At 51.4% G+C, this 27,647-nt stretch overlaps 1 protein-coding gene across 4 annotated transcripts in view; it reads left to right on the forward strand.

Moving 5' to 3' along the window:
• Positions 1-27,647, forward strand: part of ARAP1 (ArfGAP with RhoGAP domain, ankyrin repeat and PH domain 1) — a 223,884-nt gene that overhangs the window by 117,924 nt on the left and 78,313 nt on the right. For all 4 annotated transcript variants that reach the window (XM_074954487.1, XM_074954505.1, XM_074954496.1 and 1 more), the window contains 3 exons: positions 8,992-9,140; positions 16,449-16,519; positions 19,139-19,245. In XM_074954487.1, the coding sequence (XP_074810588.1) occupies positions 8,992-9,140; positions 16,449-16,519; positions 19,139-19,245 (327 nt within the window). The remainder of the gene's footprint in view (positions 1-8,991; positions 9,141-16,448; positions 16,520-19,138; positions 19,246-27,647) is intronic.

Below are 27,647 nucleotides of genomic sequence, written 5' to 3' on the forward strand. Positions count from 1 at the left end.
GAGGCAATGACATTCCGGCCTTCAGCACTTGACAGCATGGGGGAGTACCACTGAAGTCTGCTGAACCAGCTCTCTGCACAGAGCTGGACAGCACACGGCGCAAACCCACATACGCAAGCCACCCGGCAACACAGTCCCACTTCGTTCTCTTGTGGCTTTCCTTTCTTTCCCCAGATGTAGGGCATGGCCATGAGCCTGGAGGGGAGGAACGTATGCATCCCTGGGGCCAGGCCCCACACCCGACTGCAAGGGGGCAGCCTCCAGGCCAGCCCAGGATTGCAAAAGCCATTTCAGCCTCATCCTGCTCCCAGTGCAGTCCATGGAAGATTTGCTGGCTAGGGCTCGTTATTCAGGAGTGCAGGAATCCAAGACTGCCCTGTGGGAGCCCACGCAGCGCAGAGGAGATCAGCAAAGCACCCAGTCATGTGTCTCGCTCCTACACCTCAGTCCCTCCGGTAGGGGACGCAACAAGGAGAATAGAGGAGGCTAGATCCCAAGGCAGGAGGAAATCCCCATCTGCGCAGCCCTCTGGGCACCTCGGTCTGTGGCATCCCTGAGCTGCAGATGTCACTTCTTCTGTAGTGCAGTCGCAGCGGTGGGGGTTGATTGGTAATTGGGTGGGGTTAGGTGGCATGTGGCGTTTGTATGTCTTACAGCCAGGTTGCCTTATTTCTGTGTTATCTGTTGTCTGTCCCAGTGCCCAGAGGCCCCAAGGATACCCCTCGTAGGGTGCCCAGATAGCAAGGATGAAAAATCGGGACGGGGGGTGGGCAGTAATTGGCACTCATATAAGACAAAGCCCCAAATATCGGGACTGTCCCTATAAAATCGGGACATCTGGTCACCCTAACCCTTCATTAGCTTTGCCTGCCATGTGCTTTGTTTCACTTGTAGCGGATGTGGGCATTACAGACGCCTATGGACAGATTTTCCCCTATTTGCGCCCCAGAAATAAGTGGCCAGATTTCCCTAAGAGCGCAACATGTTGGGTGAACACAGGGTGTGGCGCTCTTGTGAAATCCTACCCATAAGGGGTCTCAGTGGGAGCGGCTAGGGGCTCAGCACTTGCAATCCTGTCCCATCGAGCGGGACTGAGCACATTGTACACAGGGGTGTCTCCTCGGGATGCACCGGGCCCTGGGCTGGGTTCTGAGCAGGTATGGAATGGGAGAGTGATTATTTCCTTTTAACCTTTAAATCTAGTGCATCCAATGCTCCAAGTGCCGGCCTGTGAGCCTGGCGCTCCTCCATTCGAATCAGACATTGGCGCAGACTTTCTCTGAAACTCTGGGCAAGCCACTTGATCGCCCCCGGCCTCAGTTTCCCCAGTGTTAAAATGGGGATGATGGCGCTGGCAGGGGTATCAGGAGGGTTAATTAGCTGGTGTTCATCTGGTGATTTGAGGATGTGATGCTTTGTGGAGCCCCCCCGCTCTGCGGCTGTGGCACACAGTTGGGCAGTCCTGGTTCCATCCCGCAAAGGAGGGTGGGGGCACACTTACACCTTAGCCTGTCCACTGCAGTCAGCTCTGCCTTTAACTCGGTGCTGGGCTCAGCACCCCCGGATTCACTAAGCCCTTGCTTTGCCGGAGGACAGCAGCGACGGGGTCCTGGTGGCGCAGAGAGCGGCTCCGTTGCTTTGGGGGTGAGGGGCTCTTTGCAGCGCTCGTCCTGAACTGCAGGGCAATGTGCCCCCGGGGCTCCGCTCTGCCTTCTGCACCAACTGTCTTGCCAGTCTGTGGATGTTTGCGGGCTTGTTTCTATAGAAATGGCTGCGAAGAAATGAGGTCACTCCGTCCGGTCTGATTATTCCCCCAGACCTCCTCCCGCCCACTCCCGCACCAAGTAAACAGAGCTACCAAGTCTGCTCTGCTGTATGTGCTGAGCAGGTGTGAACCGGAGAGAGAAGCCCTGCGCCAAACCCCAGCACTGGACACCCCAGGACTCTGTGGCAGCTTGGATCTGGATCCACTCTGGGTCGGGCCCATGGGTGTAGCCCTGACTGAAAGGTGTTGGACGGTCCTTCTCACAGCTGCCCCATCAGAGTCCCTACATGTCCCTGCTGTCTGTTTGGGCATGTCACTGGTATCCCAGCGCCTCTGAAATGCCCCAGACCAGTCAGCCCGAATGCTGAAGCCAGACATCCCGAGTCCAGCCAATTGTTAAATGGAGTGGGGATATGAATGCTGGATGCAGAACCATGAGAGCAGAGGCATCGGGCCTGGCTTGTAGGGCATCTTCCCTTCACAAGGTTGACAGACCAGGACTTTCTAAAGTGACTAGTGATCTGGGATGTCCAACTCAGGACACCTTCAAGGGGCCCGATTCTCAGAAAGGGCTGAGCACCTGCCTTCTGGATCTTGCCCTGACAGAGGGAGGACTGAGCCCTCTAGATGCTCTCTAACTATTCCGACTGGTAAACACTTACAAAGGGTGTGTCATGTCCCCATCTACTGCCTGGGCTACACAGAGGATAGCAGCCTACTACTGCTGCCAGCCAATGGAGTTATTCCTTTCATTTCAATGATAGAAGTTCATGATGTTCTCCCACTTTCCCTATTCTCGCTACAGATGCCATGTAAACTGCAGGGCCTCAGGATTTCCATACAGCTGTTGGAACCCAGAAGCAATTAGCTTAATAGATTTATACTTTCTCCCCCCCCCGCCCCGGTAAATTATAGAACCTAAAAGTGACGGCCCTGGCTGCGGCTCCGTTCCCAAGCTGCAGCCACAGCCTTGGCCCCCTTACCCCTGTCTGTGTCCCCCTCTCTCCCGGAGCCATGGCCCCACTCCTGACCCCAGCTCTGACCCCGAAAAGTTTGGGGACCATTGACATATGCATGGTGATATAGTTGTTAATGACACAATCACATCCAATTTTTCACACTGGACTCCAGGCCTCATTCAGTGCATGGGACGCGTCTGCACCGGGGCTGAATCAGGGTTGTGTAGTGAAGGAGGCTGTTGTTTGTAGGATCCCTGTCTCATTTGCTGCAGGAGTTTGACGATGTCTAGTGAATGAGGCAGGGGCTGCAGGAAGAGAATGGGTGGACCTGTGGCCAAGGAAATTGAATGTTGCCCTGGAGAACTGGATTCTCTGCTTGCTTCTGTCAGAACTCCTGCTTGATGCTGGATAAATCACTGAAACCACAGTGCTCAAAGTTGGCCACTAATTGTGTCTTCCTCATTTTCTGGCTTCCCAACCTACGACACCGGGGAACAGATTTGAAGAAGCGCTGAGCACTCACAGCTGCAACTCATGTTGACTGGAGCTGAGCTCTGGGCATATAATGTGCCATAAAAATGCTAAGAGAGATGAGGTGTGTGAGATAATCTCTTTTATTGGACCAATTTCTGTTGGTGAGTGCTCTGAAAAATCAGGGTCTAAGTGTCTCAAATTAGTTGTCACTGTTGATAATTGTAGCCTTAATCTCTCTCTGCCTCAGCTCCCCATCTGTAAACTAGGTATAAGAATAACCCCTGCACAGAGATAAATCCATGAATGTTTGTGATGCTGTCACGGAGTCCCCGGGCGATGCTCTGGAACTGCTCCCTACGATGCCAGTCAGGACTCTGGGGAAGTCTCCTCTCTGGGAGCAGACTGTCTGCAGGACACACAGCTCACCCAGCTTCCACCTTCCTGGGTCTGACCTCGGAACATTCAGCACCCTCTGCCCCTCCGTGCGCTTCCCACAGCGAGTCCGCCCAGGTGGGCTCCCTGGGAAGCCAGGGGGCCCTGCACCCCAACTCCGCAGTCAGACGGGACTCTCAGCCAGCCAGTAAAACAGAGGTTTATTAGACGACAGGAACATGGTCTAAAACAGAGCTTGTAGGTACAGAGAACAGGACCCCTCTGCCGGGTCCATTTTGTGGGGCAGTGAACCAGACAACCACATCTGCATTTCACTCCTCCTCCCCAGCCAGCCCCAAACTGAAACTCTCTCCAGCTCCTCCTCCTCTGGGCTTTGTCCCTTTCCTGGGCCAGGAGGTCACCTGATTCCTTTGTTCTCCAACCCCTTTAGCTCTCACCTTGCAGGGAGGAAGGGCCCAGGCCATCAGTTGCCAGGAAACAGGGTGTCGGCCATTCTCTGTGTCCAGACCCCTGCACACACCTGACCCCTAAAACTCTGCAATGATCATACACCCTTACCCCACCACCTAGATACTTAAGAACTACACAGGGGAAACTGAGGCACCCCCACACTATTCAGAGGAAACATTAAGAACAGTCCTGCTTTTCAAACACGACGGGGAGAGCACCATAGAAATGCCCAGCAGGAAAGTAATCATTCTGTAGGCCATGTAGGATTTGGATGGCGTGTGGTAAATACAGCCTGGGCCATGTATTGAATGAGAAGGATAAAAAGAAATGCTGAATAACTACTCATTCGCTGAAGGAGGTGGCAGTCCTGTGGAAAATATAGTGTGGGAACTTGTAAATAAAGCCCATATCATAATGCACAAGGGGGCTGAAATAAGGTTGCACGGGCAACTTTAATGCTGGTGTTCCATTACTTCTAAGTGTTTGACTGTGCAACCTGAATTTTGGATGTAATTAGTACTTGTTAGTATGGCTAGACTCTGCACACCCATGCTGAGAGACACTCCCTGCCCTGCTGAAGAGCTTACGGTCTAAATAGACAAGGGCAACAAAGGGTGGGAGAAGGAAGCGGCATTAGCCCCACTTGACTGATGGGGCACTTGGCCCACAGAGGTTAAGTTGCTTGGCCAAGGTCATCCAAGGGACCTGTCTGAGTACTGGGAGTAGCACCTGGATGTTCTAAGTCCCCGGCCAGGGCCCTAACCACCAAGCCATCCTCCTTCCTGTGACATGTCATTATTGGTTTGTCCTTTAGACCAGGCCCTGTGGGGTGCTAGATGCTTTCCAGACATTTGGAAAAGGAGGAGTTCACAGGCACTGGGGCTTCTCCTGGGAGATATTCCACAGCCGCCTCCGGATTGGGAAGCTTTCCACAAAAACAAAGGAAAACAGACTCAGATCTCTTGTTTTTGTGCCCAAGGAAACTTCCCCTCTTTCCTGTCCTTAGAAAATCTTTACTGTAAACATTCTGTGCATTGCCCATCTGGTGGTGCTTGTTTGGGAGGCGGGAAATGACTGAAAAGTAGCAACGGGGAGGCAGCTGTGGCTGAATTCTAGTTCTAGTTTCCAAGAGGTTCGGAGTTCAATGCAACCGAAGAGAAAGTTGCTGGGAAAGAGTGTCTCTTTGGGGCTTGTTGCATGCCCTCGGCCAGATTTTCGGAGGTGCTGAGCACCTGTCACCCCAAACGACTTCAGCTTTGCTCTGCACCTCTGCAATTCAGGCCATGGGTGGCACTGTCTTTCCACTATATTTTTTGTTCATTAGCCCAAGAGAACCTGAATTGCTCACTACCAATCATAAATCATTGCCCTCACATAGCAGCTTTCAGCTGAGAATCTCCAAAGATTCGTCATTTAATTCTCCCCCCAAGAGGTGGGTAAATGGCACTATCCATATTTTGCAGATGGTGAACAAGGTGAACTCTTCCTATAACACAAGAACCAGGGGTCACCCAATGAAATGGACAGGCAGGAGGTCTAAAACAAACCAGAGGAAGTATTTCTTCACACAACGCACAGTCAACCTGTGGAACTCATTGCCAGGGGATGTTGTGAAGGCCAAAACTATAACTACGTTCAAAAAAGAACTAGATAAGTTCTTGGAGGCTAGGTCCATCAATGGCTATTAGCTAAGATGGTCAGGGATGAAAACCTTGTGCTCTGGGTGTCCCTAAGCCTCTGACTGCCAGGAGCTGGGACTGGACGACAGGGGATGGCTCACTCGAAATTGCCCTGCTGTGTTCATTCCCTCTGAAGCATCTGGTACCGGACACTGTCAGAAGATAGGATACTGGCCTAGGTGGACCATGGGTCTGACCCAGCATGGCCATTCTGATGTTCTTATGTGGAAGCTGAGTCATGGGGAGAATGAGGCCAACATTTTTGAGTTGGGTGCCTAAAACCAGGCCCCTGAATTCATCTGTAGGCACCTAAATACAAATGGCCTGTTTCTCAGAGATGCTGGGTGCCTGCCGTTCCTGCTGATTCCAGTGGGGAGTTGTTGGAGCTGAGCACTTTGGAAAATACAGCCACTGATGTAGGGACCAATCTAAGGATTTGGATGTCTGTCATTAGGCACCTGAGGATGAAAATGCTCACGTTCGTGGCTTGCCCGAAGTCCCACTGAATCAGGAAGAGATTCCTGACCCCTGAACTGTAGCCTCGTGGAAGGCCACTCTCCTGTTAAATAGCAGGCAGGAAGAGGAGGTTGCGTATTTGGGATGCCATTTTAAGAACTTACTGTCTGGACCCAGCACTTGCTTTTGCGACCCAGTGGTGTCCTTCTTCCGACACATCTGGCACATCTGCCCTGCCGGGGGGACATACCACACCAGGGTTAGTTTGCTCACCAAGCCAGGTAACTGAGAGGCAGGTAAAGATTCCTTTTGAACCTGGCTGTGGCAGCTTGTCCAAAATACCCATCAGCCTCCCCAAATCACTGCGCTGGGGTCTAGCTCTCCACTGTTTGCTGTCTCACTGGTAACCATTTTCTGTCTAATTGCTGTTGGTGTAAACACTGTTAGGACAAGGGGCTCTGCCCCCCCCTTAGAACGGGGAGGGGGGATTTCATCAAAACAGTTTTGTGTTGGGAAATGCCGTTTAGCCAAAACCAAATTTTGTGTGAAATCATATCAGATTTTGTTCTGACAGCAATTGGAAATAAAAGTTTCCACTTTTTTGGAATGAAAACTTCTGATGTTTTTTGTTAACAAACAAAATGACTGTTTTGAAATTTACTTTATTTGATACAAAAATAAGTAAAAAAAGGGTCAAAACTGAAATAAAACATTGAGAATTTATCATAGCAAAACATTTCAATTGACCCCAAAACCAATTTTTTTCCACCCAGAATTTCATTTTGCAAAAAATTTGGGAATTCTGTGTGTGTGTGTGTGTGTGTGTGTGTGTGAGAGAGAGAGAGAGAGAGAGAGAGAAGTCCATTTTTTAACCAGCTGTGGTCTCCCCCAGCAGCTCCACCATTGGCGGTGAGCAGAGGGGTCTCAGGTGCTCGTTGGCACAATAGCTGTGTATATTTTTGCGTGGTGCGTGCCCAGCTCGGGTGGGGCGTGGGCGGTGCAGGATTGGGTTTGTGTCAGTACTGAACGATATGCTTGCTCAAGGAAGGGCCCTGGAACGTTGCGGGATGGCACATGAGACTGACTGAGAGCGCTAAGGTAGGAAGCCGCTACCCAGGACCTCTCATGACAGGGTGACCGGCCTAGTGGATGGGGGTGGGGCGGTAGATGTGATATATCTGGATTTTGGCAAGGCCTTTGACACAAGCCCACATGACATTCCCATGGGCAAACTAGGGAAATATTGTCTAGGTAAAATTACTAAAAGGTGACTGCACACCTGGATGAAAGACCATATTCACAGAGTACTTATCAATGATTTGGGAGGGTGTATCTGCGGGGGGGGGGGGGTGTCATAGGGGTCTGTCCTGGGTCCAGTGCAATTCAATGTGTTTATTAATGATGTGGATAATGGAGTGGAGGGGAAGCTTGTAAAATTTGTATATGATACCAAGCTGGGAGGGGTTGCCAGCACTTGAGAGGACAGGGTTAGAATTCAAGATGACCGTGGACATTAGAGAATAGGTCTGCAATCAAAAAGAGAAAATTCAATAAAGACACATGCAAAGTACATCACCTAGGAAGGAAAAATCAAACGCGTAATTACAAACTGGGGCATAACTGGGTGGGAGGTAGGCCTGCTGAAAAGGATCTGGGGGCTATCATGAATCAGAAATTGACTGTCAGTTGATAATGTGATGCAGTTACAAAAAGGGCTAAACTCATTCTGGGGTGAATTAACAGGTTTATTGTACGTAAGACCCGGGAGGTAATTGTCCTGCTGTACTTGGCCCTGGAAAGATGTGGACAAATTGGAGAGAGTCCAGAGGAGAGCAGCAAAAATTATCAGAGGTTTAGAGAACCTGAGCTGGGAGGGAAGGTTAAAAAACCTTGGCATGTTTAGTTTTGAGGAAAGAAGACCGAGGGGGGACCTGAGAACAGTCTCCAAATCTGTTAAGGGCCGTTCTAAAGAGACGGGGATCGATTGTTCCCCATGTACACTGAAGGTCAGACTAGCAGCAATGGGCTTAATCTGCAGCCAGGGAGATTTAGGTCAGATATCAGGAAAAACTTTCTAACTCTCAGGATACTTAAGCTCTGGAATAGGCTTCCAAGGGAGGTTGTGGAATCCCCGTCACTGGAGGTTTTTAAGACCAGGTTGGACAAACCCCTGTCAGGGCCGGTCTAGGTTTGCTTGGCCCTGCCTCAGCGCAGGGGGAGAGACTTGAGGACCTCTTGAGGTCCCTTCATTTCTGTGATAGGACAGCAGGTCAGGTCCATGGGAAGTGCAGGGTGGCAGTGGCACCTAGTTCTGGGCAGCTCCTTACTCACGCTGCAGCGTTCGTGCTGTCCCAGGGCTTTGTGCTGAATGTGGTATTTGAAGGGCTTTTGGTGGTCGTCCGTCGTCGGTGGGGGTGGGTTTTTGATGGCGGTTAGCGGTGGGGACAGGGACAATCCCAGCTGTCTGCAATTTGGCTGTTAAATATTCTTTTCCCTTGAGGTGTGTTGGAAGTCTGTGCCGGGAGGTGACCCGTGGTGACCGCATGGCGATGCCTCAGTAATACGGTCTGCTGAACCCACCTGACCACTTGGCTCTTGCACGATGCGAAGGCCCTGATTCTAATCCCCATTATCCCAGTGCAAACCCAGTGTCGCTCCTTCCACTTCAGTGGAGTGAGTCCGGGTATCCGCTGGCATCAATGAGATCAGGGTCTGGCCCTCGATTTTTAAGGCAGCCATGCAGGAAAGGGAAGGAGGGGGGATTCGTAGAAGGCTTGTGACCCTGTTAACGTGGGATCTTTCTTTTTCTTTGCAGCTTTCCTGCTAGAGAGGAATCCCAAGCCCCTGAGCCGGTGCCTATTGTCCCACCCCCTCTGCCTCCTGTCCTTCCCCCTGTGAAACCTCAACAACAGAGCCCCCTGATACTGCCTTCCAGACCCATCGACCTCTTCCTGCCGGAGTTCGGTGAGTGTGTGTCAGGGTTAACCCGCCCCTTCTCGAGCTTTGCGTTAGTGCAATGAACGGGGCTTCCCGAAACAGCCTTTGGGCCTTGGGTAGTTTGTCCCTCCGTCCATCCATCCCACTCGTTGCAGCAGTGTCACAGGTTTGCCTGGGTTGACCCTGGGGATTTTCATGGGTTGCAAGATCAGGTGTTGGGTGCCAGGAATCCCGACACGGTCACGGGACTTGACAATGGGGGGGCTCTCACATCACGTAGCGATGGTTCTGAAGCAGGCCTGTCCAGTCACCAAGTGGCGATCCTCTCCTAGCATCTCTCAGCGCAGCACCAGGGTTTCGATGGCCTAAAATCATGCAGAGGATTTTATCCCAGTGCACAGGCTTAAAAGAGGGCCAGCAAAACAATGTTCCACCAGGAGAGCAGATGAGAGGAAAGGGAATCATTTTTATTGAGCATCATCTGCTAAATGATCCCAGAGCATCCAGTAATTGGATTCAGCTTTGCTGGCTGGCTGAGCCTTAAGCATTGCTGCTCCCAGCTTCCTTCCAGGGGCTTCTGTGGCCCAAGAACCAGTTAGTGCCAACTGTTGGAGGGGCACAGAGGGGCTGCTGAGAGTTACAGGAATCTCCGGGGCCTGGCGTGTATGTTCCAGTTCAGCAAAGAATGTCGTGGCGTCTCAGATAAAAGCTGGTGTCACCCTGGTCGTCAGTGTCACGGAGACATGCCAGTAAGGATGTGACGCAAGGAGTTAGGTATCTGCGCTGAGAATTGTGTTCCTACGCTCTGTGCCTGGGGACGGGTCACTAGCGAAGGGGAAAGCAGGTTGTCTGTCAGGGAAGAAATGTTTATCCGGTTGTTTATGTGTAAATTCAGTATTGTGTCGTTCACAGTGGGTCTGCTGCTGCCGGTCGGAACCAAATGCTACTGAAGGGTTGTAAAAACTTCAGAGAGAGACCAGTAATCGAAAAAGTAAACGGGGGGGGGGGGGTGGACCCTATCTTGAATTGCACATCAGATGTTTGCTCTAGTATATTTGGGGGACAGAGGAGACACCTTGTCATCCTTTACCGAGGAAGCAAATGGCCAGCGAGTTGGCTTCATGAAAGAGGAAGTCTCAGCCAAACTTGACTGAAAATGCTGGAGAAAATGCTAGAGAGAAGCTGCTTTAGACAGGCGGGTAACCTGTTAGGTAGGTTTCGTTTCTAGAAAACGTTATGATTTTATTTCATATGAAACAATTTGTTTCCACCGTCCTTACTCGCAATCCCTTGTATCTCTCTTTATGGATAATAAACGTATTCTTGTTTTCACTGTGCATCTAGCTCAGGGCTGTGGTGTGGAGCAAAGTGCCAGTCCCGGGTTGAATCTTACAAGCTGGCGCGTCCTGTTCCTTTGGGAACAGCCGGCCTGGTAGTTCTGTGAGTGTCCAGTGAGAAGGGGCTGGGCACTGCAGGGAACGCTCCGAGGCCGCGGGCGTTGCCGTGTGCCATTCACTGCCCGGTGCAGAGAGGGCGAGGCCTGCGGAGACCTGGCGGGCAGGGCTTGTGCTGCCAGAAGCTGGTGGTTTCAGGGAGCTGACCCATGGCAGGCACAGACAAGATGCCTTCGCACTCAGGGCAAGTGGTGGTGAGGTGCCTCACATCCCTGGGCTCCCCTGAGGAGCGTCACAGCTACTTTAGACTAGGAGAGCAGAGCAATTTTCATCCGCAGCCGCTGAGCAAAGCTGGATGAGAGAGACAGGCCTGGGGACCAATCAGCAAGACGCATTGACAGCTTTGCTGTGGCCTTGCATACCTGCCATCCAGGGCTGCCCTATGGACCAGGGTCAGGCCCACAGGTAACCTGAGCGGAGGGAAAGCTGGAGTGGGAACCAGCAGCAAAGCGGTTAAATCTCAAAGTAAAGGGGAGGAAATACTGTTCACTGGGGCTAAAACTCAGGACTCCTAGGTTCTATTCCCTGCTGTGCCACTGACTCACTGTGTGGCCTTGGGCAACTCTCTCAATTTCTATGGGCCTCAGTTTTCTCCTACGTAAAACGGGGGTTATGATACTTCCCTTCCTCTCTAGGGCCACATCAGCCCTTAGTTCATGAAGCCGAATGAGGCCTAATTAGTTAAACTCTCTGCAAATTAGTTAAGCTCTGGGTTTGCACTGGGATAATGGGGATTATCATTAAATTCATAGGCCTGCCTCGCACCAGCTGTGTAGTGTTCGGGGTGTGCCGGGGGGCAGTTTAGTCTTTTGCTGCTTTGGAAACCCTCTGGTACTAGAGAGGAGAGGGGTCTCAGCTGTGGGGCCTAGAAAGGGGCTTCTTTATTGAGGCTGCTGGACACACCCAGGTCTTCTGGCTCCCATACTGACAGACAGAGGCTATGCTGCCCTGTGTGGCTGCACAGGGTCTCCCTACATCCTGGCCTGGAGTGAGCAGTCATGGAAGCAAAGGCTCAGAACGCTGCACGCTGCAGAGGAAATATGGCAGCGGCTGTAACTGGGTATCCGTGCCTCTTCTGCATTGCCGAAGGAGCAAAGACGAAGGAGACTGGTCGTAGTTCTCTCCCGAAACCGGGCGTCCCAACAAACTCCTACCCCAGGAGAAGAGGCAGCTGGTTCTCTGTGTGCATATAAAGCAGGGGTGGGCAAACTTTTGGCACGAGGGCCACATCGGCGTTGCGAAACTGTAGGAGGGCCGGGTAGGGAAGGCTGTGCCCCCCAAACAGCCTGGCCCCCGCCCCCTATCTGCCCCCTCCCACTTCCTGCCCCCTGACTGCCCCCCTCAGAACCCCCGACCCATCCAACTCCCCCTGCTCCTTGTCCCCGACCGCCCCCTCCTGGGACCCCACCCCCTATCCAACCCCCCTGCTCCCTGTCCCCTGACTGCCCCGACCCCTATCCACACCCCTGCCCCCTGACAGGCTCTCTGGGACTCCCATGCCTATCCAACCGCCCCTGTCCCCTAACCCCCCGCCCAGAACCTCTGCCCCATCCAACCGCTCCCTGCCCCTGACTGCCCCCCAGGACCTCCTGCCCCTTATCTAACCCCCCTTCCCGCTTCCCACCCCATTACCATGCTGCTCAGAGTGGTAGGACTGGCTTATTGGAAAGCTTGGGAGGTGGGCGGGCGCAAGTCATGCTATCCGCACGGCAGCATAGCTCCAGGGGAGGGGCCTGGGGCTAGCCTCCCCAGCTGGGAGCTCAAGGGCTGGGCCGGATGTGGCCCGTGGGCCGTAGTTTGCCCACCTCTGACATAAAGTCACGGAGACATTCAGTTTCCATATCACCTTTCACCCCAGAGTGCTTTATAGTCTGCCTGTACTGGGATCACTCACCAAGCACTGAAATACAGCCACCTCTGGGGTGGGAAGCATCAGCCACTCTGCAATAGCTGCACGGGTAGCAGCGTAAGATAACCACGCGAATATGTACCTTGAGCCCCAGGCAGGATTGTGCCTGGGTGACTAGCCTGTGCCACCGGCCATGGTCCAGCGGCTACCCTGCTGTTTTGATCTCTGTCAAACCTAGCTCGGGTAGGCGGACTTGTGCTGCACTCACACCTCGCATTGCTATGTAGACTCATCTGAGGAGGGGTAATTAAGGGGGGTTCCTCCTATGAAACCGACAGGGAGGCTGGAGCCATTGCATGCTCTGGAATTTGGCACATACGCCCCTGCTCGACAAAGACAGCCACGGGCTCTTTCAGGACTGCAGGTGGTCAGGGCCTTGTTTTTACAGCTCATTTGTTCAAATGCTTGAATCTAAATAGTGCTTCCTGCCTTGGGTGTTCCAAAAAGAAATAAATCAGGGAGCTCTCTTCCAGCCTCGAGTATCCCAAGGTCCCAGGAGAAATTCCCCGCCTTCAGAGGCTGGGGTACTGGGAGACAGTCTTACCAAGTTTCAGAGTAACAGCCGTGTTAGTCTGTATTCGCAAAAAGAAAAGGAGGACTTGTGGCACCTTAGAGACTAACCAATTTATTTGAGCATAAGCTTTCATGAGCTACAGCTCACTTCATCGGATGCATACTGTGGAAAGTGTAGAAGATCTTTTTATACACACAAAGCATAAAAAAATACCTCCCCCCACCCCACTCTCCTGCTGATAATAGCTTATCTAAAGTGACCACTCTCCTTACAAAGTGTATGATAATCAAGGTGGGCCATTTCCAGCACAAATCCAGGGTTTAACAAGAACGTCTCGGGGGGGGGGGGCAGGGGTAGGAAAAAACAAGGGGAAATAGGTTACCTTGCATAATGACTTAGCCACTCCCAGTCTCTATTCAAGCCTAAGTTAATTGTATCCAATTTGCAAATGAATTCCAATTCAACAGTTTCTCGCTGGAGTCTGGATTTGAAGTTTTTTGTTGTAATATCGCAACTTTCATGTCTGTAATCGCATGACCAGAGAGATTGAAGTGTTCTCCGACTGGTTTATGAATGTTATAATTCTTGACATCTGATTTGTGTCCATTTATTCTTTTACGTAGAGACTGTCCAGTTTGACCAATGTACATGCAGAGGGGCATTGCTGGCACATGATGGCATATATCACATTGGTGGATGTGCAGGTGAACGAGCCTCTGATAGTGTGGCTGATGTTATTAGGCCCTGTGATGGTGTCCCCTGAATAGATATGTGGGCACAGTTGGCAACGGGCTTTGTTGCAAGGATAGGTTCCTGGGTTAGTGGTTCTGTTGTGTGGTATGTGGTTGTTGGTGAGTATTTGCTTCAGGTTGGGGGGCTGTCTGTAGGCAAGGACTGGCCTGTCTCCCAAGATTTGTGAGAGTGTTGGGTCATCCTTCAGGATAGGTTGTAGATCCTTGATGATGCGTTGGAGGGGTTTTAGTTGGGGGCTGAAGGTGACGGCTAGTGGCGTTCTGTTATTTTCTTTGTTGGGCCTGTCCTGTAGTAGGTGACTTCTGGGAACTCTTCTGGCTCTATCAATCTGTTTCTTCACTTCCGCAGGTGGGTATTGTAGTTGTAAGAATACTTGATAGAGATCTTGTAGGTGTTTGTCTCTGTCTGAGGGGTTGGAGCAAATGCGGTTGTATCGCAGAGCTTGGCTGTAGACAGTGGATCGTGTGGTGTGGTCAGGGTGAAAGCTGGAGGCATGTAGGTAGGAATAGCGGTCAGTAGGTTTCCGGTATAGGGTGGTGTTTATGTGACCATCGTTTATTAGCACTGTAGTGTCCAGGAAGTGGATCTCTTGTGTGGACTGGTCCAGGCTGAGGTTGATGGTGGGATGGAAATTGTTGAAATCATGGTGGAATTCCTCAAGGGCTTCTTTTCCATGGGTCCAGATGATGAAGATGTCATCAATACAGCGCAAGTAGAGTAGGGGCGTTAGGGGACGAGAGCTGAGGAAGCGTTGTTCTAAGTCAGCCATAAAAATATTGGCATACTGTGGGGCCATGCGGGTACCCATAGCAGTGCCGCTGATCTGAAGGTATACATTGTCCCCAAATGTAAAATAGTTATGGGTAAGGACAAAGTCACAAAGTTCAGCCACCAGGTTAGCCGTGACATTATCGGGGATAGTGTTCTTGATGGCTTGTAGTCCATCTTTGTGTGGAATGTTGGTGTAGAGGGCTTCTACGTCCATAGTGGCCAGGATGGTGTTATCAGGAAGATCACCGATGGATTGTAGTTTCCTCAGGAAGTCAGTGGTGTCTAGCCTGGCTGTCTTACCAAGGGACAGATTTGATACGTAACCTCATACGTAGTTAGCTTTGCCAGAAAGCAGCCACACCTGCCTCTAGACTCCAGATGACCACATAGCAGTGTTTAACACTGGCAGTTAGCACCCTGGTTCCTATAGCTCTTGTTCTTTATTTTTGTTTTTCTCCCCTGACCTCCCTCCTGTTTCTGAATGGAGCCTTTGATTCATTGCACTGGATGATTAGTGCTCGCCCGTAGGAGATGCAGCCACTTGCAATTTCTCCCTGCAGCTCCAGCCCTGTCTTCAATGCTCCATCAAACACTAGCTCAGCATATTACCAGAGAAAAAACTCCTTTCAAAATCACTCTAGAAACACAAACTCCTCTGGAAAAAAACAACAAAAAAGGAACCAACAGGATATACCACTACCCTTTCTCATGGTCTCGTCCTTCCATAACCTCGCCTCCGTGACGGCTGTCTGTCATTCCTTTGCTGTGCTCTGTCTAATTTAGGCTTCAGTATTGCAGTCCTCAGACAAAACGCCCAGGTTCAGGTTTCAGATTTCAGGTTCAGACTCTTAGGAGAGGGATTCAAATGATGTATTAACGGGAGTGTCGTACATAAGACACGGGAGGTCATTGTCCAGCTCGACTCAGCACTGGTGAGGCCCCAGCTGGAGAACTGTGTCCAGTTCTGGGGGCCGCACTTTAGGGAGGATGGGGACAAACTGGAGAGAGTCCAGAGGAGAGCAACAAAAATGATCAAAGGTTTAGAAAACCTGAGCTGAGGGAAGGTTAAAAAAACTGGACACGTTTAGTTTTGAGAAAAGACAACTGAGGGGGGACCCGAGAACAGTCTTCAAATCTGTTAAGGGCCGTTCTAAAGAGACGGGGATCAATTGTTCTCTATGTCCACTGAAGGTCGGACAAGAAGCAATGGGCTTAATTTGCAGCCAGGGAGATTTAGGTCAGATATTAGGAAAAACTTTCTAACTCTCAGGGGAGTTAAACTCTGGAACAGGCTTCCAAAGGAAGTTGTAGAATCCCCTCACTGGAGGTTTGTAAGACCAGGTTGGACAAACCCCTGTCAGGGCTGGTCTAGGTTTCCTTGGCCCTGCCTCAGCGCAGGGGGCTGGAAATGATAACCTCTCGAGGTCCCTCGAGCATGACAATTCTGCGATCTTGTGATGTGTAAAGCCCCTGGGTGCTGTGGGAATCAGAGGGGATATGAGCGAGGCGTTGCCAGATAGCAAAAAGCAGAGTGCGCTGGATGACAGCTGTTGCGTGTGACCTTCAGAAGCCGTTCATAGAAAGCCTTTCCCCAGTCTAGTGTCATTCATGGAAGGGTCTTGGCGTGCTTGACAAAATTAGCCTAATTTTACAGATGGGGAAACTGAAGCATAGAGAGGAGAAGTGCCATGGGCAGGGTCACCCAGGGAGTCTGTAGCAGAGCCATGAAGCCCAAACCACCTGAATCCCACTCGGGTGCCCTCCCCCAGGACAATGTTGCCTCTTGCAGTGAGAGCTGTGTTTCTGCCTGGCTGGGTGTGGGAGCAGGCACAAGAAAGTGGTTGACGGGAGCACAGCAATCTCAGGGTGCCTGCTCCCTGAACCCCCTTTCGAATGAACAATGTTTCTCAGCCTCCCTTTGTATCTCTTCGCAGACAACTCTGACTATGAAGAACCCCCGTGGGAGGAGGAATTGGCAGCTGCCACGGGAGAAATGAGTGACAAGGTTGGCTCATAATACGGCGCAGCGTGTCCCGGCTTTCCGGCTCTCTCAGCGGGTCGGTCTGTCTGTCTGGCTTTTCTTCCGTTTTAAAAGACAAGAAGAGAGAAAATGGCCCCAATGTTGTATGGAAAGGGGGGGGGGTGGAAAAATCAGATGATCCCATTAACTTTAGACCGTGGCATTCATTTCAGAGGGCCAGAGAGTGTCCAGGACTCGGATGCTCGCTGCTGAAATGCAACCAAGTCTGGCATGGAACGCAGCAGCTGTTAACGGCACACAGCAACACTGCACAGTGCTTTAGGACAGGAAGTGAAGAAGAACGCTGCATCTAATTGAAACTGTAGGGGGATGTGAGGGAGGCAGAACGTTGTTACCCAAATTTTGTCCTTGGTACAGGGGATAGTGCCTGTCTAACGCTCCTTCCAGTGACTGGATGAGTTAGGACGTGAAGGGGCTTGGGTTGCTGTTGGGACGTGAGAGCAGAAAAGCTGCTTTCGGGGACAACCCTGAAGAACATGAGGCCCGGTTCTGCCTTTGTCTGGCCACAGCTGACTCATATGTTTCAATTCTGCCTGTTCTAATACCAGCCCCGTGGTCTCTGGAGCTGCAAATCAGAGGCAGTGCTGAGGGGTGCCGGGCTCCCAGAGCCGGTGACAGTAAGAGGAGCCCAGGGCCATACGCAGACTACACAGCTGCGTAGGGCACCAGGAAATTTGGGGCACCAAATTGCACCAAATTGCCCCAAATTTTCTGATGCCCTACACAGCTGCATGCTGCTCCAGAGGCCAGCCTGATCCCCCAGCCGGCTGAGCTGGCCAGGAAAGCTGCCCCTGCCCCACTCCATCTCTTCCCCAAAGCATCCGCTCCAGCCCTGCCCCCACTCCACCCCTTCCCTAAAGCCCCTGCTCTGCCCCCACCCCGCCTCTTCTCACCCCTGCTCTGCCACAACCCTGCTTCACTCCACCCCTTCCCCTGAGCTACATCCCGGGGGACTGCAGCAGGGGTCAGGCCTGACCCCGCACTCACCCGGCGGTGGGAAGTGGAGTGACCCAGCCACGCTGCCAGTGAGTGCTGGGGTGGCAGTTCCCCACAACCCCCCAAGTCTGGGAGCCAGGGGAGGGCTGCGGAGCAAGCTGGGGCCAGGTCGCTCCACTTCCCGCCACCCCATGAGTGCGGGGTCGGACCCGCCCTGCAATCACTGGGCGGCAGGAAGTGGAGCAACCTGGCCCCAACCCACTCCGCTCCATTGGCTCGTGCTGGGGGGCGGTTTCCCCCCTGCCCCGCAAGCCACAAACCTGCTCCTGCCCCCCACAGACATTGGGGCGCAGCCCCCCTCCCACGGAGGACTAGGAATGCCCGCCTCCTCCCCCCCTCCCCCAGTGGGAGGGGCTGCATAGGGCACCACAATGTCTAGAGATGGCCCTGGAGGAGCCTAAACCCCTCTGAGGATCTGCGCCTAGGTTATGGAATAAATGCACCCTCAATTCAGTGTGAGCTGCCTCTGGTGTAGTGATCCTCAGTTTGTGGTGGTGGGGTGTGGGCTGTGGACATTTGTGCTGAGCTGGGCTGCTTGTGTGTGTCCGTATCTGTGTCTGTGCACGCTCCTCTCCTCCAGAGAGGAAATGCAGAACTTTTCACCAAAACCCAACGCAGCAATTTTGATTTCTGGAAATAAAGTGCCCAACGGCCAACCCCTACCTTCGGCTGCACTTCCCTGTACTGTGAGGGCGGTGCGTGCTCCTCTGAGGGCAGAAGAGCTAGGACGTTGGAGGGGGGCCATCAGTTACAGACACTGGCCTCTCCTCTCCGGGGGCTTGGGTTCAGGAATCACATGCTGTGAGTTTGGTCTCCAGCTAGACCCATCACTGCCTGTAATCGCAGTCTAGCACGACTGGCCTTCTCTGTCCCAGAGAGGCCCAGGGCTGGAATAGCAAGGGGCGCTGCAAGTCGGGATTGGTGAGTATTGGCAAAGCTGGGTGGGGACCCAGGGCTGGCGTAGCAGAGGGGCTGCAGGTCAGGAGTGGGGGGCATCTGCAGAGCTGGGTGGGAGAAGCTTGCACATCCTCTGCCCCTCCCAGGCCTGGCTTTTCCTTAGCACCAAACTCACGCCAATGAAGGAAGTAAACATGAGTCACTCCCGGAGGCCACACGTGAACCCATGGCGTGCACTGTCTCTCTCTCTGAGTGGATCCTGGCCGCGCTGAGGACGTTCCCCACGTTGTGTGTCTGAGGAGCTGGCTGGGAGGGGCGCATCCCTGTGCGAGTGTGTTGGGGTGGGGTGGGGTTTGTGCTCACAATGGCCCCGTCTCCTCCCTGTCCCTCCCCCTTTGGGCTGGCTGGCTGGTCCCCCAGAGGACTCAGCCTCGCCCGTCAGCTGGACCGCTTGGAGGAACCCAGGGTTATTACGCAGGCAGCTGACCGGTGCTGCAGCGGCCTCGCTGTGGCTGGGACCCGAGTTAGCGAGGTGCTAATGCAGGCTCAGGTCTGTCTGCATGAGCTGCAACGTGGGCAGAGCACGCAGGGGTGTGGGACTGCTTCATCCCGGCTGCACCGGCCAGCCCCGCTGACAGCAGGGACAGAAATGGCTGCTGCGCGTCACCCTCCCTGTCTCTGTCTCTGCAGGACGATGCCGAGACCATGAGGGGGAGGCCACGCCCGGAGCGAGTCAACAGCTTGTTCAGCGAGGACGAGCTCATTGAAGACTATTACGACCAGCCGTCGGCTGCCAAGTAGGGACCGCCTCTGCCATCCCCTTCTCCTCCTCCTCCTCCTCCTACGTGTGTGCATGTGTTCTCCCCCCTTCTGTGCTGCCCCTGCTGTGGTGAATTATGGAGTCAGTGAAGGACCGATCAGGTGGCTGACAGCAGCCTCGGAAGGGAGGCAGTGCCGAGCGTTACACATGCAGGCCCTAGGAGATCTAGCTTGGGCTGGCAGATCCTTGGCTACTTAAAAGCACCTCATTTCTCATGCGAGCTTGTTATATGCATTCCTTTGGGCCAGACACCGCTCTGAGTGATGCCTGTGTAAATCCAGAGCCACCCTTCTGAAGGGAGTGGAGTGACTCTGGATTTACCCTGGCATTGCTGAGAGCAGGATCATAAGTACGTAATGGATCTGGCCCTTTGCATTTGATTTTACCGAAAGGACCCGGCCTGGCTTTGGCCTGTCCTACCACCGGGATCGCCATGGTGTCTGTCGCTGTGCCGATCTCTGCAGACTCTCCTAACCCTGAGCAGCTCAGAGCCAGTCACCCTTCCCTCTCCACGCATCCCTCCCTCCCAGGCAGGCTCAGGCTGCTGGCCGCCCATTCAGCAGATCTGACCATAGGGACAGCAGAAGCCCTGGCCGGTGAGACCAAAACAGCTTGCTTGCCCTTGCTACCGAACTTGTTAGCTCCCCTGTTCTCTTTAATTTGGTTCAATTTAATTAATTTTGGAAGTGAATTCAGCTAAACCGAATTAAGGTCAGTTAATTCAGAGTAAGAGCACCCGCACAAGGATTTAATGCTGTTTAACCAATCCACTCGAAATTCACACCTTTAGTTGATTTGGATTAACTTTCCTGAGGCCACGCCTACACTACAAATTTATATTGACTCAAGTGAGGTCAGCATACAGCCACTGCAGTCAGTGCATTGTGTGTGTGTGTGTGTATGTGTGCATACGTGGCTCCTTGTTTCACTGGAGTGTGTACTTACTCCGAGTGCCTGTACCGATGCAGAGTGTGGTGCACCATGGGTAGGTATCCCATTGTGCAACTTGCCACCATCCAGCGCTCTGTCTTTTGGGAAGTTTTGGCAATGCATGATGGGACCGAAATGAGTCCCACAGCGGTGACTGGGAGCATGGGGTCAACTTCCCAGTTTGCAAGGGTCTCCAACCCATAATGGCATCTGTATCCCATCATTTTTGCACCTTTCTTCAAAACCCAACAGCCCGCACAGCCCTCCTTGCTGTCTGCCATCTCTGACAGAAGCAAGGAGCCTGTGCAGCTCTGCACTATTGTCACGAGTGTTGCAAGCACAGGATCTTGGAGTGTGTACAGAGCTGCAAGAAGAACCAAACGACTGGGGAACATGATGATTTCTTGGACAACAGATGGCTGTGGCACATAGCAAGAACCAATTCAAGGTTGTTGGGGGCATTCATGGAGCAGCTGCAGGCGGTGGAGTGCTGCTTCTGGGTCTGGGAAACAGACACTGCCTGGTAGGATCTCATTGTAATGCAGGTTTGGGATGACAAGCTGTGACTGCTGAACTTTCAAATGCACAAAGCTACATGCCTGGATCTGTGTGCCAGACTCGTCCCAGCCTGCCAGCACAGGGGCACCAACATAAGAGCTGCATTGACAGCGGAGAAGCGAATGGTGCTTGCACTGCGGGAACTTGCAACACCAGATTGCTCCTGGTCAGTCAGGAGTCAATTTGGAGTTGGGAAATCCACCGTGGGGACCGCTGTCATGCAAGTGTGCAGGGCCATTAATTGCCTCCTGCCACGCAGGACTCTGACTCTGGACAACGTGCAGGACATAGTGGATGGCCTTGCAACTGAGGATCCCGAACTGTGGCGGAGCGATAGAGGGCACGTATATTCCTATTTTGGGACCAGACCACCTCCGCACTGAGTAGATGAACAGAAAGGCCTACTTTTCTGTGATTATGCAAGCTCTGGTAGATCACCAGGGAAGCTTCACTAATGTCAGTGTTGGACGATCAGGGAAGGTGTATGACGCTCGCATTTTTAAGAACACAGGCCTGTTCAGAAAGCTACAAGCAGGAGCTTCCTTTCCCAACCGGCGGATTACCACTGGGAATGTTGAAAAGTCAATAGTGATCCTGGGGGACCCAGCCTACCCCTTGCTCTTTTGGCTCATGAAGCTGTACACTGGCCACCTCGACAGCACCAAGGAATGATTCAACTAGCGGCTCAACAGGTGCAGAATGACAGTTGAGAGTGCTTTTGGTTGTTTGAAGGGTCGCTGCGTTGTTTAAATCACAAGATTGGACCTCAGTGAGAAAAAAATCCCAATGGTTCTAGCTGCCTGCTGTGTCCTGCATAATATCTATGAAGCAAAGCGGGAAAAGTTTCCATCAGGGTAGAGGGCGGAGGTGGAGCAGCTGTCTGCTGACTTTGAACAGGCAGATACAAGGGCTATTAGAAGAGCTCAGTGCAGAGCTATGTGTCTCCGGGAGGCTGTGAAATACCATTTTAACAGTGAGCCAGAGCAGTGTGTGTTGTAGTAGTGTGCTCTGCCTGGCCCTGTTTTTTTGTGGCCTGGTAGGAATCGCACGGTGATTGCTGTATATGTAGGAATATAACATTGTCAGTGCACCTGTTAATTTTGTTTGTGAATGATCCTCTAACTCACCTGATGAATTGCAGATCATGATGAATAAGTTCTCTGAGGCATGTATCAAGTTCAGCCTGGTAATCTGTATCAAGAAACCAGTTGTCGTGTCACAGGGCACCAACATCCCTCCTAAAATCTACATCGGTAATGAAGCTCTGGATAACGTGGATCGCTTCTGCTATCTTGGCTCAACTCTAACCAGCTCACTTAGCCCGGATAGAGAACTTGATGCCAGAATCTGAAAAGCCTCTGTCACCGCTGGCAAACTTACCTCACGTGTCTGGAACAGCAAGCTGCTGGCCCTGAATATCAGGCTTGTGGCCTCGGTACCCCCCTTTACGGCTGTGAAAACTGGGTCACAGGAGATGAGATTGAACAGCTTCCAATCCTAAGAAAAATCCTTGGAGTCACTTGGGACCAACGGATCATCAATAACGAGATCCTAGAGAGAACCAGCCTACAGTCTATGCAGACTAAGCTGGACGCTCGCAGGCTTCGCTGGCTGGGACGCATGGAATGGGTCCCTACAAGCCTCTAGATCATCTGCTGAAGGCTGTGCTGTATGGCCAACTCAAGACCTGCCTGCGACGCAGAGCCAGGCCAAAGTCTGGTACAGCAACAAGGTCAGGCAAGGTCTCAAGAAATTCAGCATTCCTCCTGACAACTGGGAGAGGCTTGCTCACGTCTGCTCAGTCTAGACAAGACATGTCAAGGCTAGTGCAGTCATTGTGGAGAGACATCAGGAAGCAGATTGCGCTCCAAGCACCATCTGACGAGTCGACCTGTGGGAAGGTTTGCCGCTTGTGCATTGGGCTTTTCTCCCACACCACTGTCAAGCACCATTGACGGACTGGCTTTGTCGTCAAGATGTTGGATGGCCACATAAGGCAGAGGTAGTGCGCTGACCCCTGAGGCCATGTGAATGTGGAGGGAGGGTACAGGGAGGTCCTGATAGTGAGTTCGCAACAGGCTGCAGAGGGAGGTGAGCCTGGGACTGTTGAATCTGCAGGTCCACCAGAGTCTGCTGCATCTGAAGGCCACAATGGCAGCAGATGAAGATAAAAGACACAGAGGTATCACTGTCAATGTGATCACGACAGAAAATGAAACGTAAGATGGTGAACTCACTCCCCTAAAGTTTTAAGCACTGCATTCTCACTTCTGCTTGGGATTTCCAGTCACAGCACGAGTCCTGGTGAGTATGGCTCACCAGGGGCTGGGGAAATGAGGAGGGAATTGCTCGGTTGCATGATTGCAGCAGTATTGGGCAAATAGCACTGAATACTGGCACCGTTTCCCTCAGGCATCGGTGGTTTCAGCTGATATCTCACTCCTGAAGGTCACAAAGACAGCTCTACCTGCACAGCCTCTTCTCCACACAGGCCCAGGAGATCCAGTATCTCCTGTCCACTCCCAGCAGGAGCGTGTCGGCAGCTGGCCAGCTGCACTCAACGGTGGAGAACTGCTGGGGGTGTGTGCCAAACCGGGCCACCAGGAAAAGGAATTTCAAAAATGTGCGGGGTTTTAAAGGGGAGGGGAGTTTCCGGTCTCTGTGACCCCTGGGCAGTGGAGTTTACAATGGTGAACCACAGCGGTCCGCGCCGGGCATTGTGGGACAGCTGCTGGAGGACAGTTAGGGTCAACATAAGGAATGCAGTATCCACACATGCACTGCGTTGAGCTAGGTGCATCGACTGGGACTGTATGCTGCTCTGCCACAGTACCACCACCTCGCTGTGTAACCGGGCGCTTATGTCAGTGGGATACCAATTGAAATGTAGGCACACACACAACTAGGCTGACATAAGCTGCCTTGTGTCGATCTAACTTTGTCATGTACACCAGGCCTGAGTTTCCCTGTGCAGACAAGCCCTAGGACATGCTGGCTTCTGTGTTGCCCTGGAAGTTTTACTAGATTTGGGTCAATACTGCAAAAAAGCCATCTCCGCCATGGAAATCTCTCTTGTTTGCGTGCTGCTAACCTGCTCCCGAGTGACTGGGGCTCACAGGAGGCCTGCACAGGGAGAGAGCGTGGTGGAGCTGGATGGGCCTGAACGCTAATGCCGGATGGGTGGGGGCAGCCGTCCTATGCATGTGTCCACATAGTGCCAGGCAAATCGACCCCGGTAAACAATCAGCGTCTGTCATCTAAACCCATCCCTTTCCTTAGGGGGAGGGTGGGCTCCGTGGTTAGAGTGCTTGCCAGAGACCTAGGTTCAATCCCCTCTTCTGTCCCTGTGTCTCCAAGTGCTTTGCAGAGGAGCAGTGTGGCTTGGGGGAGGTCTAGGTTGGATATTAGGAAACACTATCTAGGAGGGTGGTGAAGCACTGGAATGGGTTACCTAGGGAGGTGGTGGAATCTCCAGCCTTAGAGGTTTTTAAGGCCGGCTTGACAAAGCCCTGGCTGGGATGATTTAGTGGGTGTTGGTCCTGCTTTGAGCAGGAGGTTGGACTAGATGGCCTCCTGAGGTCCCTTCCAACCCTGATATTCTGTGATTGTCCTAGGCCACGCCACTGGCCAGTGACAGGAATAGAACTCAGCACTCCTGCATCTATTGTCCTGCCTGCTAGGCCTCACTGCTGCTCTCAAATCCGCACACTGAAAACCACAACCAAAGGAGAACGTTGCTTAGTTATATGCAGTGAGCAGGGGGAATCACTAAGAGGAGTAAAATAATTTCCCATTGCCCAAGTAATTTGTAGTCTTAATGGGCAACTGAGAGCAATTTCACATAATGAAATACCAATTCATTTATTTGCTGGATGAATTTAGCTGGGAAACAATGTCTGGGTGTTCTCTGTAATTATAGATACTTCGTGTCCCTTTGGCTAAGCATTTACAGAGAAGGAAATAATTCCCCAGAGTAAAACCTGTTGGAGTGTCTGTCCGTGTGTCCCATGTCCGTCTAGACATGAGCCCGAGCTGCGAGGTTTGGATCTGGATTTAGAAGTCTGGATTCAGGTTGCTGGGCTGGTCCATTAAAGGGAAAGGGCCTGATGCAAAGCCCCACTGAAGTCAGTGGGAATCTGTCCCTGGACTTCCCAGGACTTTGGATCAGGCCCCTAGTAGCTAGTTGTGATGCTGGGCTTTGGGTGTAGGCATCTCTGGAACTCAGTGGTGTGTGACACTCAAGGGTGTGGGGGAAGGAGGAGGGAGGCAAGTTGATGTGTTTGTGGGAGGCATCTGACTAATGCCCCCCGCCCCCTCCGCGCTAGCTGTTTGGAGTCTGTTGTTGACTGGAGCTTGAGTCCTGGAAGGATCCGTATTCTCCAGTCAGTTCGTTTAGCTGAACTTGCCAAACTCGGTTTCACAACTTTAAAGCAGTGAAGGAAGCCCGGCCGCTCTCTGCCTGCACGTGCTAATTCACCCAGCCTGCTCTGTGCCATTGCTGTCGGGGGGGGGGGGGGGACACTTGGAGGGGGGCTGCAGCCTGCAGAAGACTAGTTGGTCTCTAGTTCTATCAGCACAAAAGCCATTGCAGAGGGGCATCTTCTATGTGGGTCCCATTTCTGGACAAACAGTGAGTGCCTGGTGGGGTGGGGGGGGGCAGGGCAAGGAGGTGGCAGGGGGAAGAGGCAGTACTGTTAGACCCACAATAGAGGGTTTTTTTATGGGATGGGGAGCAAGCAGATACCGGACACAGTGTTGGTATACAATACTTTAAATGCTTTTTGTTGATTACAAACCTTACTTACTTTACATTTACACCCCAAACATACTATCCCAGGGTTTAAAGGTTATTTGATTTGCAGAAATTATAGGCATTTATTTATAGTTTATTTTGTTGTGTTATTGGTTTTTTGCCTTTTGTTTACTAGGCCTTTTACCTACACAATTTTAAAGAGACAATTTTGGGCAGGTCGCCGTGATTTAAGGTGGTGATTTTAAAATTAAAAATGTTAATATTTGACCATTGCGGATTGAAAGGTTTGTTTTTTGTAGCTGAGCAGACTTAGATACATTTTTTGCATATTGCCTGATTTATTTTTGCTGTTATTAATTAATTTTTTTGTTGTTTTTAATGTATTTTAAATTAAAGGAGCAGTTTACATTTTTTTGGTATTTTTTTGCCGTGGAGGTGGCGGGGGGAAGAGGCAGTACCAGAGCAGTAGGATGGGAAGCTTGCACAGAACCTGCACCCACTCTATCCAGGGCCAGCCAGAACAGTTGCCCTTCCCGTGTATAAGGAACGAATTCCCACACATTTGTAGGAAACACAAACAAAACGTCCCATTTGGGACACCAGGACTTTAACTTTTACAGCATGTTCCATCGTGGGGCTTCAGATGTATGCTGCCCTGTGTTCAAAACTGCATTGAACTGTATTCAAAATCAAAGACATCCAGTTTTTTTCTTTGGTGTATTTTTCTGTACTGGGATGCACAGGCCACCAAGTTCTTCCCTTATGCTCAGCCTAGTTCCACAGGCCAATGCATCTTTGTACTTTTAAGGGGCTGCAAAAGCACGGGAGGAAGCTCAACACACAGTGTTGTAGGTTTCTCCCTCCCCTCTTCCGCAAGGATTTTAAATCTACTTTGTAGCAGGCTAGGACAGAAAGACTGGCTGCACGGGCGAAAGGCAGGTTCTGTCCGTTTGCTGGTTCTCTAGCCGTTCAATCCATCATCAAAGCACCTCACATTTGATTTCTTTGGGGTTTTATTCCAAAAACTTAAAGCTAAATAAACCTGAAGTCAGTCCTCATTTTTCTGCCCCAACTCAAACTAACTTCTTTCCCGAGTGGGAAACGTTGGGTAAGCACGGGGTGTGATTCGAGAAGGGAATGAGAACACAGGCCAATTCCTGCTGACCGGCACAACTGTGTAGCCTTATTGACTTCAGGGAGAACAGATTTTTGCACAAGAATAGATTTTGGTCCCTTCTGCTTTTTCACATGTGGTATAAGCAGAATCTCATTCACTTTCCTCCCCTAAACTCTGAGCACTTTAAGGATAATAAATAAGCAAGGTCTGCTTGATTTACACATGCAAACGAAACAGGAAGCTCTCCCTACATTCTACACCAGCCGCCAACAAACACCAGACCGGATGTAACAAGGATGTCACTACAGCAGCCATGGTTGGACTGTTCTTTTGAAAGATCCTTAATGGTTCTTTTAAGATGCTGATTTTCAGTGAAGTCTATTTGTTCAGGGGAGCAGAGAACTCAACAGGGAATAGCTCTGTTTTGTCAACTCCTAGTCATTCAAAAACTGAAAGGCTTTAGATTAAGTTTGTTTAATGTTTATACAGTGATTTTGAAGAGCTAAGGTAGTACAGAAGTGATAAATATTATGACTGGGCAACCATCTAAAGATCTGTTTCAGAGTAGCAGCCGTGTTAGTCTGTATTCGCAAAAAGAAAAGGAGTACTTGTGGCACCTTAGAGACTAACCAATTTATTTGAGCATAAGCTTTTGTGAGCTACAGCTCACTTCATCGGATGCATAAAGTGGAAAGTACAGTGAGGAGATTTTATATATACACACAGACCATGAAAAAATATACATTGTAAGGAGAGTGATCACTTAAGATGAGCTATTACCAGCAGGAGAGTAGGGTGGGGGGAGAGAAAACCTTTTGAAGTGATAATCAAGGTGGGCCAATTCCAGTACATTTCCAGGAGTTAACAAGAACATCCGAGGAACAGTGTGTGTGGGGGGGGGGGGAATAAACAAGGGGAAATAGTTTCACTTAGTATAATGACTAAACCACTCCCAGTCTCTATTCAAGCCTAAGTTAATTGTATCCAATTTGCAAATTAATTCCAATTCAGCGGTCTCTTG

The sequence above is a fragment of the Natator depressus genome, chromosome 1 (assembly GCF_965152275.1).
Source record: "Natator depressus isolate rNatDep1 chromosome 1, rNatDep2.hap1, whole genome shotgun sequence".
NCBI classification, from domain to species: Eukaryota; Metazoa; Chordata; order Testudines; family Cheloniidae; genus Natator; species Natator depressus.